Source organism: Peromyscus maniculatus, chromosome 7 (assembly GCF_049852395.1).
Source record: "Peromyscus maniculatus bairdii isolate BWxNUB_F1_BW_parent chromosome 7, HU_Pman_BW_mat_3.1, whole genome shotgun sequence".
In the NCBI taxonomy this organism is placed as follows: Eukaryota; Metazoa; Chordata; class Mammalia; order Rodentia; family Cricetidae; genus Peromyscus; species Peromyscus maniculatus.
Window position 1 is genome coordinate 62454846 of NC_134858.1, and position 15749 is coordinate 62470594.

Below are 15749 nucleotides of genomic sequence, written 5' to 3' on the forward strand. Positions count from 1 at the left end.
TTCCCCCAGTAGATGCTCTGCTTTGGCATCTTAAAACATCTAATATGATGTCTTTCAGAAAGGAGATACTAAAACAAACTTGTTGAAGATTACTGGCAGATAAAAAGAAAAAGAAAATGTTGATGACAGTAGTACCCAGTGCTAGAAAAGCTTTGGAGAAATTGGCACACCCATGCTTAACGTAACTATGGAAAGTGTAAATTTGCAGTTATTTTGCAAAGCAACATTGCAATATACAATGAGAAAAACAGAATATTTGTATGGTTCAGCCTAGAGATTTACCTTTTGTGGACTTCAGCCTAAGAAATTAGTTTCAAGGAAGAAAGATGTACTAATGTCTATAAACACCATAAAAAAATGACCAATCCAATTGTAGTACTAGAACCCAGCAGAAAGCCATAGTTGGGAAGGTAGCAAATTCAACACTAGTGACAATGAAAGTGTTTATGATTTGTTACAAAATCTAATGCTATTAATGCTGTGCAGAGGCAAGATACCGGAAGTAACTTCTGGTTTGTTTTTCCTCCTGTATAACTGTGCCTCTTAGATTTACTGTGCACTTGACACAATCCAGAATCCGCGGGAAAGGGAGTCTCAAGGAGGAATTTTCTGGATTGTGTTAGACTGTGGGGTATAACTGTGGGGATTCTCCTAATTGGGTTAGCTGAGGTGGGAAGACCCACCCTGAATTCGGGCAGCATCATGCCACGGTGGGCTGGGCCCTGGACAGTGTGAAAAGGACGGAACCAGCTGGACATGACATGCTGCATCCACTCTCCCTCTGCTCTTGACGTGGCTGTGATGTGATTGATAGGCTGCTGCCAGTTCCTGACTTCTCTGCTACGATGGGCTGCAACCCGGAATGGGGAGCGAAAACAAACCCTTTCTCTCCTAAGCTTTGTCAGAATGTTTTATCACAGCGATGGGAAAGGACACTAGAACTAGAGAACTAGTAGGAGGCAGCCACTGCTCTCTTGGCGTTGTAATGGTGGGACCCAGGAGCAGAGATGCCAAATTCTCCCTGTAGTGGATTCAACTTCACGTGTAAGACAAAATATCTGGAAGGACAAAACATCCCAAGAGTCAGCACACTGTGGACGGGGACAGAGAGGCCGACCCATCCCCAGACGAGGAACTTTGGAAGACACTTGAAGAGAAACCTGTTTGGCTCTGAGATGGGAAAGAGGCAAGCCTGCTTCCAGAGCCAGCTTCTCAGGGAGCGCAGAGAGCAGGTGACAATTTACCGATATAATGTTCGTGACACACGACTTACCCATGATTGACCAAATGTAGGCTTTCTGTTGCTACATGAGTGAGTTATGTAAGTCCAGGTTGAGTTGAGCTAAAAAACTAAGAAAATTAAATACATGTGGCTTGAAAATGTTTCTCTGCCCACATGTAAAATGAAAATACAAAACAAAAGGCAGATTAGCAGAATTATTGATATGTCTTTTTGGGTTTTTTTTTGTTTTGTTTTGTTTTTTTTTGGTTTTTCGAGACAGGGTTTCTCTGTGCAGCTTTGCGCCTTTCCTGGAACTCACTAGGTAGCCCAGGCTGGCCTCGAACTCACAGAGATCCGCCTGCCTCTGCCTCCCAAGTGCTGGGATTAAAGGTGTGCGCCACCACCGCCCGACTTGATGTGTCTTTTAATTATGTCTGGAAGCTGTGTTTAGACTGTCGTCAAATTGGGAGAGCGATGCTTGTTGCTGGAGAGCGTGCATGGAGGCCTCCTAGCATGCCTCTCAGTTCCCAAAGTTTTATATTGCATTGGTCTTGGTCAAGTTCTACATCTAGGAAGAGATCAGTATAGTATGTGTGTGTTCATGTGACTGTATACAACATGTGTGTGCTTAGTGTGCATGCACATGTATATGTGTGTATGTGAAAGCCAGAGGTAGACATTGGGCATCTTCCTCAATTGCTCTCCACCAAATTAATTAATTAGTTAATTAATTCTGAGACAGAATCTCCCAGTGCAGGACTCAAATGGAAGCCATGGAGTTGCCTCGTACTAGATTTTTTTTATCTGAGGGGGTTGGGGGGAAAAGACACTCACACACTCTTGATGGTTTCCTTCAGACCTTTCATTATTCTTCTTTTGCATTCTCTATTCTTTATTTTTCTGGTGATTTCCTTCTCTCATTCTTGATGTTTTCCTTCTAACTCTCTCATTCCTGATGTTTTCCTTCTAACTCATTTTAACTCTCTTATTCTTGATGTTTTCCTTCTAGCCCATTTTAACTATCTTTATTCTTTTTCCTTCAGCTTATATACTCTAGCAAAATCTTTCAGGCAATATAAAACTTACAATGTGGTTACATTCTGTTTTTTAAGTGAATGATTACAATGGATACAAAACAGTAAAAAAACAACAACAACAAAAACCCCAGTGTGTTTTCCATATCCCTTAAATGAATAAACATTTTACGTGTTACAGGTGAAAAACAAACTATCCCAAGAACCCACATACATTCACACCCAAGCAACTTATTATAGATTAACTGTGTAGGCAAGCAAGATATTCTTCTCAGTCAGGTCTTTTACTGGCAGGCTGCATTTTGTAGTTACAAAGAAAGGGCCAATTACTTTATTACTTATCTTGAAAGGTAATCTTAAAGGAATTATAAACCTAGGCTTTTATATATGAAAAAGAATCAGTCATCTCTACTTTAAATCTTTAGGGTGCATACCCACTCATCAGGAGATTGAGGGCAGAAATGGGTATAAGGAGTTAATCATCACCCTTTGGTCATCAACCAATCCTAGCAAGATAGGCGAGTCAGCTAATGATAATTGGGCTGCTTTGTTCTTGTTCCCTGACCTTAAAGAATTGTGCACTCAACTATGTGCCTTTCTAAAAGTTTAGATTATCTTCTTGCATTTTTCACTTCAAAGCTATTTGACAAAAACATCTTAGTCTAACTTTAAATTATTTTCAGAGCTTTGTTTCAGCTGTGATGCACTCCGAAAGCTGTGAACACATCTCCCAACATTGGTTAAAAGAATTTAAGCTAGCTGGGCTAACTGGGACTCAATTGTTTTTCTTAATCATTAACCTAAGCCACAGTCTATAAGGCTCCTCAATAGAAACTCATGTGTTGTAGCAGTGTGACACTTCCTTGTTTATATTTTTAATCATCAAAACTCTATTTAACATTATTATTATCAATTAGATGGTACAGCTATGAATCATCTTCATAATAATCCACAGGTAAAAATGTCCTGTAGAATGGGATGTTTCCATGAGATAAACACACTACATTACAGGCAGTGTGGATCTCCCCACACCCATTCACACCATGCCAGATACCAGAGGAAGATGGCAGGGGCAAACATGTAAAGGCACAGGAAAAGTAAAAGACACTCTGGGGTCTGTGGTCTCAGAGCCTTGCCTATCTGAGATTCGCCCATCAGGGATTTTCCTCCTGGTGAACTGAGGCCCTGAAGTCAACTGCCACCTGCTGCTCCTCTGTCATGGCCACTGGCAGTCCAGAAGGGTCTTGTCTAAGGAGGATGGCTCAGGCCCCAGGACTGGCTTTGTGCTTTCCATCTTCTCAGAGGGAAGGCTTTTACTGTATCACTCACATCACTCTCATTAATAAATCAGAAGACACATGGAATGCCCATTGTGCATAAGCATTTCTAATTCTCTCAGTGTATTATTTCACTCAGCGATGTCCATCTGAACGGTGTTACTGTTCTCATGTTACAGCTTAAGGAGAGAAAACTGAGACAGGGTTGACATCACTGTTATAGAGAGAAGAGCCTGGATGTGAAGCCAGGAATGCCTTTCTACAGGAGTCTGGCTCCTTAATCTTGGTCACCGGTAGAGGCCCCGAATGAAAGGTTGTCAGAGTCTAGACTACAGACCCAACACCTCAAACAGGCACTGGCTCCAGGATGTAGTCCGGATCCCACAGGAAGAGCTCTCAATTCCGACCACTCACACTTGCCCTCTAGTTGATGTTTAGCTTCAGTCTTACAGGGGTGGACCTGTACCAGCCCTATTGTGCTATCTTTAAAGGTGGTTTTTTTTTTTTGTTTTGTTTTGGTTTGGTTTTTTTTTTTTTTTTTTTTTTTTTTTTCGAGACAGGGTTTCTCTGTGTAGCTTTGTGCCTTTCCTGGATCTCGCTCTGTAGACCAGGCTGGCCTCGAACTCACAGAAATCCACCTGGCTCTGCCTCCCGAGTGCTGGGATTAAAGGCATGTGCCACCACCGCCCGGCTCTTTAAAGGTTTTTTAGAAGATGTATTTATTTTTATTTTTATGTGTATGAGTTTATCTGCATGTATGCATATACACTATGTGAGTCCCTGGTACCCATGGAGGCCAGGAGGAGGCATCAGATCCCCTGGCACTAGAGTTACAGGAGCCATTGTGTGGGTGCTAGAAACCCAGCCCAGGTCCTCTGAAAAAGCATCAAGTGTTCGTAACTGCCGAGCCACCTCTTCAGCCCCATTCCTTGCTGTGCTCTCATTCATGTGTGATCTTCATGTTCTAGGTAACATGTCTTTTCCTGATCAGTGCCAAGATTTCAGGTCACATAACGCCAGCTAAGCTTTGTCAACACACACAACAAAACTTGGCAAGGCCTAACTTGCTTGGCCGGTAGACAGACAATGAAAGACTTTTAGACTTGGCCTCTCACTCACATCTTCAGATGAAGGGTGCACAAAGGTATCGGGCAGCTTCGTGGGGTTTTGTTCTGTTCTTTTCTTTTTTGGTTTTTTGAGAGAGGGTTTCTCTGTGTGGCCCGGGCTGTCCTGGAACTCAGTTTGTAGAGCAGGCTGGCCTCACCTAGATCTATCCGCCTCTGCCTGCTGAGTGCCGAGACTAAAGGTGTGGGTCACCATGCTCGGTGCCTCTCAGGGTTCTTGCCCTGCACACTGACACAGACAATACTGAAACAAAAGGGAGATGTGAGTTATGGGACACCTCATCCCTGAACAGCCAGGGACCACACTAGACAGTTTTTATACTCTTGGCAAGGGAGACAGAAAGCCACGTAGGCCAGAGGACACTGCAGGGAGAGAAGCATCTTGTGAAGTTTCCCAGGGGAAACTGCCAGGAACTCCTCCACCTCACAAACCTCCTACCCTCTCTACTAAGACCCAGATAAGCTCTGGCTGGGCCCTTTGCTCTGTAGCTGTGTGGGTGCCGGTGATGGTGCCAAGATGCTGTACTGAAGACAATGTCCTACGGCCTCATCAGAATCTGAGGGTTGTCTACAAGCCTAATTACCTTTGGTGGGAGGGGAGGCTTGAGGCTGGATCTCTCTCTCACTCTGCTGCAGGCCTTTCTATATACACCAGGCTGGCCCCCTCTCACTGTTTGAGACAGGGTCTCACTCTGCAGCAGGCCTTTCTGTGTACACCAGGCTGGCCCCCTCTCACTGTTTGAGACAGGGTCTCACTGTGCAGCAGGTTTTTCTGTGTACACCAGGCTGGCCCCCTCTCAGTTTGAGACAGGGTCTCACTCTGCTGCAGGCTTTTCTGTGTACACCAGGCTGGCCCCCTCTCACTGTTTGAGACAGGGTCTCACTCTGCAGCAGGTTTTTCTGTGTACACCAGGCTGGACCCTCTCACTGTAACCTCATACTCAGAGCAGTCCTCCTGTCTGGCTTCCCAGGAGCTGAGCTGCAGGTTCGAGCCACCACACCTGCTGCTAAGCGCACACTCTACCACTGAGTTCCTTTCGTAAGTGAGAGTTTGTTTGTTCCTCTTAACCGCGGTAGAGAAGAGAGAAAATAAACAACTGAAAACTCCGAGTCTGGCTCCCTCTCATTAAGTGGCCCAGACAGGTCCTGAACTTACAATCCTCCTGCCTCAACTTTCTGAGTACTGGGATTACCAGCCTGTACTACCAGGCCTGTCTTCTAACTGCACAAAAGTCAGGAAATTTGTCCTTTTTCCCTCACTCTTTGTGGGCCCAGGTTTTAGAATAGTGTCAGCACATAGTAGAGAATCCATGAGTGTGAAGGAAGTACAAGACAGCTCATAGTATTCTGATAATGAATTGGGTGTTAAAGTCTTAAAACCTGCTCTCAGGTCAGAAATTTCCTAAGGGATACTTAGAGAAAACCTCTGTCCATCCTTTCAGGGAGCTCAACATCAAAAAACTCAACATTAAAAAACTCATTTAGCCTTAAGGTGGGTCAGTACACACTGTGCAGTGGGACATGGTGCCTTGGGTCATTAGTGCCATTACAGTAGTCCCAATGACACTCAACTCCCACACACAATAGTAACAGAATGGGGGGGGGGCTCGGCTTCTCCACCGATCTGGTCTCCTCCTCCTCCTTTCCCACTTATCTTTACCCTTAGCTAATGTGTGGTGTAGATTAGGAAAGAAATTATGGGTCAAGGGACCTGCCTCCGACTATAACAGCCACCCTTGGGCCTTATTTCTCCATTTCTAATGTATCAATATCATAGACATTGTTCTCTTTCATTGCAACTAAATGACAATGTTGTTACCTGTTTTACAGAGTGGACCCTGGCCCCAAAAAAGACTGAATGGCTTACTGAAATCTTTTACATTAAAGACAAATGTCTCTATCCAAATTCAGGTTTTTTTCCATCATAACTGTGTAATGCTGTTGTCTCCAAAGCCGTAGCCTCTGTCATCTCAAAAAGGCAGGAATTTTTACCTTTTGGCTTCCTGCTTTTGTGTATGTGTGTGTGTGTGTGTGTGTGTGTGTGAGAGAGAGAGAGAGAGAGAGAGAGAGAGACAGAGAGACAGAGAGAGACAGAGACAGAGAGAGACAGACAGACAGACAGACACACAGAGGCAGAAAGCAGAGAGGCAGAGACAGAGAAACAGAGAGAGCACGCTCTATGCAGAGGTTGAATGACATCCAGAGGGAGCCGGTTTTCTCCTTCGGAAACCTTGTGGGTCCCAGAGATTGAACTCAAGTCTCCCGGCTTGGTGGCCAGTGCCTGTACTTGCTGAGCCACCTCACCAGCCTGTAAACAGGAGTTATCTACTTTGAGTTGGCAACGTCGATATGTTGACGGTATGATGGGGTGAATACTCGCTGATTGAGCAAGTCCCTGCCATCACCTTCTCTGGGTTTTTCCTCTGGTCCGGCAATCTACTTGACGCACCTCCTCCGGCCGCGCGGTGGCGCTGTGGGGCCCGGTCGCGCGCAGTGGCGAGCGTCATCCTTCTTGGTCCGGCCGCTAGCCTTCCCCCGTCGGAGGGCGGGGCTCCAGGAACCGGAAGTGCCGAGGCCTCTGCCGCCGTCTCGGTCGCCGCCGCCTTTAAGCCCCTTCGTCCGCCGCCTGGGTGCCGCCGGTGCCGCCGCCGAGGAAGCTGCTGTGGCCCAGACGGGAGCGGAGGCGGCGCGGCATGAAGCGGCGTAGGCCCGCTCCATAGCGCGTCGGGACGGTTCGGGCGGGCCCGGGGGAAGGTGCAGTATCCGCCCGCTCTCCCTCCCCTGCGCCCGCGAGGCCGCGGTGCTCCGGCCGGGCCGCCCTCGGGCCGCTCCCGTGGGGCAGAGCGGGTGGCTGGGCCCCGCTAGCCGGAAGAGGAAGCGCAGACTCGGATTGCGAGGCCGCCAACGTTCGCTAGGCGCCCCTGAACGCTGGCCGCTGCCCGCTCGGACTCGCACGTCCGTTATCTTGATAGCGCCTGGCTCGGGTTGGGATGCCGGGGACGGTCCGGGCTTACGGAGGAGGAAACGGAAGTCTGCCAAGGCGAAGGGGTTCGCCTGAGGTCCGCCCGTGGCGGATGGGATTCGCCCTCGGACTCGCTGCTTCTCCCCAGCCGGTGTTCCTCCCTCCCTCCTGCTTCACTCTAGATCCATTCCTCCGCGCTCGCTGTCTCGCTGCCATTCTGTTCCACCCATCCATTCGCAGCAGGGTCCTTGCCCTTCCTGTCCAGCTTCCTCATCCTCTTTATACTAAGCCTTGGTGTTCCTACTGTCCTTCCTCGCCATATTCCCTACCACACCCCTCCTCCTTCCTCATTCATAGCTTTCAGGCTCTTTGCCTCTGATAAACTTTCTCAGTTGTAGACGCCGAAGTGAGAAATAACTAGGCTCCAGTGAGGTGTGCACAGTTTGGACGACTGATTGGCCCTTACCGTAAAAACTATGGGATGCCATTTCAGTGGACCACACCCCAAGAACCCCAAAGCTCTTTTAACCCAACATACCCATTCTTGGAGTCAGAGGCTTTGCACTTCGAGACGGTTTCTTGACTCACAGTCTGTTGCTATCTGGCATTATTTTTTACCCTCCTATTGCCACATAGCTTTTCAAACCTTTCCATCACCTATGTGGAATGGGGAGCTTGGAGTCTAAACTATTAACAAATGAGATGTAATCACACACAATTCTAAGCTAGATTTATCAACCAGCTTAGTGATTATTTTTCCAGAAAAGCTACCCATCTCACTTGGAAAAGAAGGCCAAAAATGGGATGCGCTTAAAATGAATAGGGCATCCTCTACCGTGTCAAGAATTCTAGCTGAGTATGGTGGTACATAGGTGTAACCCCAGCATTTGGGAAGCTGAGGCAAGAGGATGTTGAGTTCAAGGCCAATCTTGGCTACAGAGTAAGACCCTGACAAATTAACACAATTTAGATGATTAAATTCAAGTTCCCTTTCTGCAAAAGAAAAAAAAATGCCTATAATGCACATTTTTTTACTGTACTGAATTTATTCTCTCACCAACTCAATATGACATCATATAAAAGGAACATAGGCACATAGAAATAAATATCTTTGTGTGTGTGTGTGTGTGCTTGTGGCTCTACACACACGTCTTGGGGATCGTGTGGAAGTCGGAGGATAACTTGGGAGTCCGTTCTCCCACACTACACTTTGTTGAGGCCGAGTCTCAATTGCTGCATACTCCAGGCTAGCTGACCCTCCAGCCTGGGCCCATTCTACCTACTCCTCCCTTACCACATTAGGGCTGCTGGCTTTACCGATTCGCCAACGCTTCACTGGCTTTCAGGGGATTCTCAGGCTTCTGCCGCAAGTGCTTTTCTCTTTTAAGCACTTCCCTGGCCCTAGAAATAAATTATATCTGCCACTCTCAAGGCCTTACAACTGGCACCTCACATCTATTTTCAGTTTATCATTATTTTCAATTGTGGCGTGTGTGTGTGTGTGTATGTACATGTGAGTGCAGTTCCTGTAGAAAACAGGTGTTGGATTCCCCCTTAGAACTGGTCTTGGAGGAGTTTGCGAGCAGCCGGAAATGGGTGCAGGGAACCGAACTTGGGGCCTCTGCACTAGCATTGCTTGCTCTTAACCACTCAAGCCATCTCCAGCCCACTTAAGCAGTTTTTCAAGCCCTTCTATAATTTCCCCTTTAATTTAGTGTCTGGGCGTCAAGATTTACATTGTTGTTAGGACTTAACTCCTCAATTTGAGCCATGCATTTCTGGAAAAAGTAATTTTAGGGCTGGAATTGTTAGCAAAGGTCTATAAGTTCAGCACTCAGGAGATTGAAGCAAGAGGACTGAGAATTCAAGACCTGCCTGGGATTTGAAAGACCTATCCAGAAAAAAAAGTATTACATATATCTGTATACTCATACACACAAACATGGTTTTGATAAATTGGAGACCCAAAATAATTCAGGCATTACATGTTACACTGAAAGGAAATCTATCTGTTAAAGACCATTTGGGGGTTTGGGGCTTTCTTTTTGGCCATATATGGTCTATTTTAATGATCAACAATCTCTTATCTGGAAGCAGGATTGGATGGTGAGAAAAGGAAAGATTCCTGTGAGAAGAGATCAGGATGAACGGAGAGCTCTGTGTTTAAAGTTGGGCCAGGTGAAAATGATCTCTTTGAAAGTAGAGATCTGAGCAGATGAAAATACAACCAGGTAGGCACCAGGGAAAGGCCCACAGGTGAAGAGGTTGGTGGGGCAGTGAAATACATGCACTGTGCTGGGAATGGATTGGATCCTGTTTGAGAAAATTTAGGCCATGTGTTTTGAGAATGTATTTGTATATAGTGTCACGGAATTCTGGAATTTAGTTACACATTTGTGCAAATTGCACAATATGTATTGTAGAAAGGACAGAATAAATATTTGCTGTGAACAGAGTGGCAGGATGTCATTTGAACTATACAGTGTGTATATATGTGGAGACAAATAGCACAATCCATTCAGAAATTCCCAGTTTTTAAATAGGAGCTGATGTGAGTTTTTACAAAGAAGGATTCTAAAGTTAGTAATGACTCCAGCTGAGCAATAAGGCTCCGGAAGTCTGTACTGAGCTGTTCTGTTCCTCAGCCTTGTACTTGCAATGGATGGAGTGGAGATGGGATTTCACACATGAGAGAACTGAGTCAGATTAGCGTAGATTCTTTTTAGTTCCTTGCTCCATCAGAAAACTAGGTCCTTTGACATACTCTTGATTGAAAATAGGCCTCCACTAGCTTCAGGTGGCCCAACAGCCACTACTCCCACATACTGCCACTTGAAACTCCGAGTCCCAGTGGATCTAAAAGCTCAGTTCTCTGCCGGATTTTCATTAGTGGAGCCTTGGCTACCCAATGATGAGAGTGTTATCTGATGTAACAGTATTTGGACAACTCTGCTTTGTCACTGTTCTATTAGAAGTGACAGTATCATGCACTGTGACAAGGAAAACTGTGCCATGTCCCATGTGCACAGTTCCGCACTGTTGCGTACCAGTGATACAAATGAGATGGACCGACTCACAGCCCACACCTTCGGTAACTTGCTAGAGGGAAGGTAACTTCTTAGCATGGATTGATGTTAACCTGCAAAGCTGAGCTTTAAAAGAACGACATCATCTTAAGTACACAGCCATGTATTGATTGTTGAAGTAGTTAATGATTATGTAAAACATGGTTACCTAAGTAGTTTGCTTTCTTTTGTGGAACTGGGATTGAACTCACCACTGAGCTACATCTCTACATGGTTCTATGACAGCTTTTTTGTTGTGGTTAGTTTCCTGTGATACTCTGCTCATGTTAGTTTAAATATCAGAAAAGATCAAGGTGGAAAATTTGGGTTTGTAAAATAAGTACAGTCAGTTCTCAAAGCTCTTAAATAATTATAGTGTTGAACTGGTAAATTGGGTTCGGACTTATAAAATGCTGATGTGAACACCATATGTTTTCATTAACTGCTTTGACTAATTAAAGCCACTTAAAGGTAGTATATTTTTCTTTTTTGAACAGGATAGAAGTTACATAATCAGGAAGGCTAGTCTTGCAATCATCAGTAAAAAATTAAGTACTTGATATTGTCTAGAGAAGAGCAAAAGGTTTAGAATGTATCAATCTGTAAGTGTTTAGTTGTTTGGAGTCCTTCCCTGCAAGAGAAAACATTGTATTTTCTCAGGTTACTGCCCTAGTCATAAGTTCATTGTTTGTAGCAATGTTGTTACTATTCTAATTTGTTACACTTTAGAAACAGCAATCAGCATTTGTTAGAAGTGTTAACTTTTTAGAATGCAAAAACACTTACCTCCCTTGGCACATAGCTTCGGGATTGACATGCTCTGGGTGGAATGTAGCAGCCAACTGGCACATGGCCTGTTTCCTTCCAGTGTGGGAAAGGAAAAGGAATTTTGGCAAGAGATACCCAAAGGAGAGCCTTTTATAAAAACTTCCCGGAGGGATTTATAGTCACTGTGAAATTGACATGACCTCAATTTTTAAAAAAAAAAAAAATCTTTTTGGAACTGAGCACAGAGGTGGGGGTGGGGGACACCACTATTGCTTTTCTTATCAGGTTTCATTGCAGCTGTGTTGAAAGGCTTGTTACTTGTTTGTTTGTTTGGGGTTTGGGCCCTATCGTTGTGACAATGTAACGGAAGACATCCCTGTGAATGGCTTCTTGTATTGTGTTTTCCCAGGAAAATGCAACATGGCAGCAGCAATGGAAACAGAACAGCTGGGTGTTGAGATATTTGAAACTGCAGAGTGTGAGGAGGGAACTGTTGAATCACAGGATCGACCTAAACTGGAGCCGTTTTATGTCGAACGATATTCTTGGAGTCAGCTAAAAAAGCTGCTTGCTGATACCAGAAAATATCATGGCTACATGATGGCTAAGGCACCTCATGATTTTATGTTTGTGAAGAGGACGGATCCAGATGGTCCTCACTCAGACAGGGTCTATTATCTTGGTGAGTATGAAGTTGCACTTTCAGAGAGGAGGCGTTTTCTCAAGTCAGAACTAACTGTAATTCACTCAATTTCAGTAGTAAGCAAATATGAGGCTTGTTTCCTTTAAAGGAAAAAAAATCACTTTTAATTTGAAGAACTTCTGTTCAGTGGATATATTAATTTTGATTCATCTCATTAGCTATATTTTGACTTACAGGCAACAGATAATTGACCATGATCTTTTTGACAAAGTCAAATTTAAGCCAAGAATTGATTCTTCCTAAAGCTAGTTTGAAATGCCTTTCCTTGAGAAGGGTCAAATAAGGACAAACTGTCCACCCTTCAGCATGTTTCCATTCTCAGCACCTGCAGCTCCCATCATTTTAAACCAAGCCTCGGTCTCTTCTGCCCACGTTTAAGATCTGTCTAAATTGGCCGGGCAGTGGTGGCGCACACATTTAATCCCAGCACTCAGGAGTCAGAGGCAGGCAGATCTCTGTGAGTTCGAGGCCAGCCTGGTCTCCAAAGCAAGTTCCAGGAAAGGCGCAAAGCTACACAGAGAAACCCTGTCTTGGAAAAAAAAAAAAAAAAAAAAATCTGTCTAAGTTAAATATAGTAGTCCACTGTTTTAATGGTTTGAACTCAAGGCCCTGTGCATGTTAAGGACACACATCCCACCACTGAGTTACACAATAGCCTCTTTGAGCATTCACTCCCACCCCCCTTTGCCTCCTGTATGTTGTAATTACAGACGTGTGTCATTATGTCCAGCTCCTAATTCTCTTTAAAAAATTCTATTAAATTTATTTGTGTATGTGCGTGCACACATGTGCATGTGCACGCACATACCACAGCACTCATGTGGACGTCAGAGGGCTCCTGTGGGAGTTAGTTCTGTCCTTCTTCCATGGGGCTCTCAGAACATTGAACTCAAACCGGCCGGCTTGGCAGCAGGTGCCTTTCCCTCCTGAGTCATCTGGATGACCTCTCCTAAATTACTTTTCTGTTTTAAAAATAGGTTCCCACTGGATGTGGTGGTACACTCTGTAATGTCAGCACACAGAAGAGACTTCTGCAGGAGGTTCACAAGTTCAAAGGCAGCCTGGGCTACAAATAGCAGGTCCCTGCCTCAAAAGAAGTTCCCTCCTTCCGAGTTGCTGCCCATTTAAGTTTCAGTCATTCATTAGCATTACGTGTGTGTGAGACATTTTCTAGGGAGTCCACAGCATGATTGAAGATTGGTTCTTTTTAACTTTCAGAATATTCTAGTGTATAATCATATACTAGATACATTAAACTTCACCAGGCCCCTCATAATGTGTGTGTGTGTGTGTGTGTGTGTGTGTGTGTGAGAGAGAGAGAGAGAGAGAGAGAGAGAGAGAGAGAGAGAGAGAGAGAGAGAGAGAACAGGGCTACTTTTAATGAAAAGTCGAGGCAGTAACTGTCACTGTATTAGTCATTCCTGAAAGTGGAATTGCTTGAACCAAGTGTATATTCTGAATTTTTATTGATACTGCTGAATGTCTCCTATAAAGAGGCTGTAGAGTTTATATTTCCATAAACATTGTCTCTATAAGATCTCTAACTCACTGTGTAACAGATGCTGGCCTTGAACTCCTGACCCTCCTGCCTCCACCTCCCACATACTGAAATTACAGTGGAATACCACCATAACAGTTATGGTACTTTTTTTTTTTTTTTTTTTAAATCAGGGTCTCACTATGCAGACCTTGTGAAACCAGGCCAGGTCTTACCTGGCTGGCCTTGAACTGAAGGTGAAGAGATCTGCCTGTTTCTTCCTCCTCCTTCCAAGTGCTGGGATTAAAGACATGTGCCACCACACCAGCCCAATTGTGAATCTTTTTTTGTTTTTCTCTTTCTCTGTGTAGCAAAGATCTGCCTACTTCTGCTTCCTGGGTGCTGGGATTAAAGATGTGAGCTACTACCACCCAGCTAGTACACTTTTATTTGATACTCCAAAGATGTTGTACAATCACAGAACTTTTATAATGAAAAAAAAAACTGGAATTAAGTTGAATTTTTTTTTGTTTCTAAGTACAATTTAGATAATTAAGAAAATAAAGTTATGAAAGGAGAAATTTTCTAATCTGAAAATCTCAACTGAAATCTCATCTGTTATTTACCAAAACTAACAACAAAATAAAAAAATGAGTTGTTTTAATTCTTATGTTGTCTTATATGCTTTGATAAGTTCTGTCTTTAGATGAACTAAGATCTGAGTATCAAGGCTGGAGTGATGACTCAGTCATCTGACTTAAGTGAGGTTAGGAGTACTTGCTGCTTTTCTGTAGAACCCAGGTTCAGTTCATAGTACCCACATCGCCAGGTGCTTCACACCCTCCTAGAAGCTCCAGGGATTTTGTTGAACACCTACACACATGTGGTATACATTTATGCATACACACATGTATGAGTGTGCCCATATGCTCATACACACACATATAAAAATCTTAAAAGAAGTTTTAATATCAGCGCAAAGCATTTTTTTTTTTTTTTGTGACACTTTGGGGAGTTGTTTTTATGTTTACCTCTTGCCTAGTTTTTTGACTTCCATCTGCACAAACTGGCCTCTCACAATCCTGAGACTTTGTAGAGCTGAGACTGTAGACGTGTGCCCTGACACCATAGAACCTTTGTGAGCTGGTTGTTCTTTTCCTTACTTAGTGTTTTTGAGACAAGGTTTCAGTTAGCCCAGGTTGGCCTCAAACTCCAGATTCTCCGGCCTCTATCTCCTGAGCTCTGGGACTGCAGGTGATTGCTGCCATGCCCAGCTTGAAACATTGCTTATATTCAAGAAAATTTCCAAGGCATAAAGCATGTGCACACCCTACTTACTAACATTATTTTGGTTCCCGTTGAATGGAAACACTGTTAATATGTAGAAGACGTTGTGTATTTGTGACTGTTATTGTAGTAAGGACAGTATTACAGAGTGGTAATATGTGTGGGTTTGTTTCCCCCCCTTGTAGCCATGTCTGGTGAGAACAGAGAAAACACACTATTTTATTCTGAAATCCCTAAAACCATCAACAAAGCAGCAGTCTTAATGCTTTCTTGGAAGCCTCTTTTGGACCTTTTTCAGGTTGGAACAAATATTCTTGTTTCTATGATTTAGTATATATTTCTTCATTTATTTCAGGGCAAAAATTTATCTAGGCCTTAAATGAAAAAGAATTAAAATATTTCATTACTTTTACATGTGTGAACTTTAAATTAACCAGTTCTCTGTATCTAAAACTATAGGATATTACAATCCAAGTTTCTGGTGTTTTGTTTCACTTATTTTAAACATTTTAGATTCCTTTTAGTTTGGGGGAATGAATGCTTGCCTGTATGTATGTCTGTACCATGTGCATGACTGGTACCGTAGGTGACAGAAGATGGCGTTGGACCCTTGGAGCTGGAGTTACAGATAGTGGGAGCCATCTGATGTGGGTATTGGGAATCAAACTCAGGTCCCGGAAGAACAACAAAGGTTCTTAAACACTGAGCCATCTCTCCAGCCCTATTTTGTTTGTTTTTTGAAATAAGGTCTCGCTGTATATCCCTGGCTGGCCTTGAAGCTCCCATGTAAACCAGGTTGGCCTCAAACTTCTGGTAATCCTCTCATCTCT

At 44.0% G+C, this 15749-nt stretch overlaps 1 protein-coding gene across 4 annotated transcripts in view; it reads left to right on the forward strand.

Annotated features, from left to right (window-relative positions):
• Positions 1-7269: 7269 nt before the first annotated feature.
• Positions 7270-15749, forward strand: part of Dpp8 (dipeptidyl peptidase 8) — a 59091-nt gene continuing 50611 nt past the window's right edge. For 2 of the 4 annotated variants that reach the window (XM_006979340.4, XM_015998029.3), the window contains exons 1-4: positions 7270-7411; positions 9717-9850; positions 11862-12134; positions 15105-15217. In XM_006979340.4, the coding sequence (XP_006979402.1) occupies positions 9835-9850; positions 11862-12134; positions 15105-15217 (402 nt within the window). In that variant the 5' untranslated portion in view covers positions 7270-7411; positions 9717-9834. Of the gene's footprint in view, positions 7412-7474; positions 7717-9716; positions 9851-11861; positions 12135-15104; positions 15218-15749 lie in introns of those variants that run through there. The other 2 variants (XM_015998028.3, XM_015998027.3) reach the window with 2 other exon arrangements.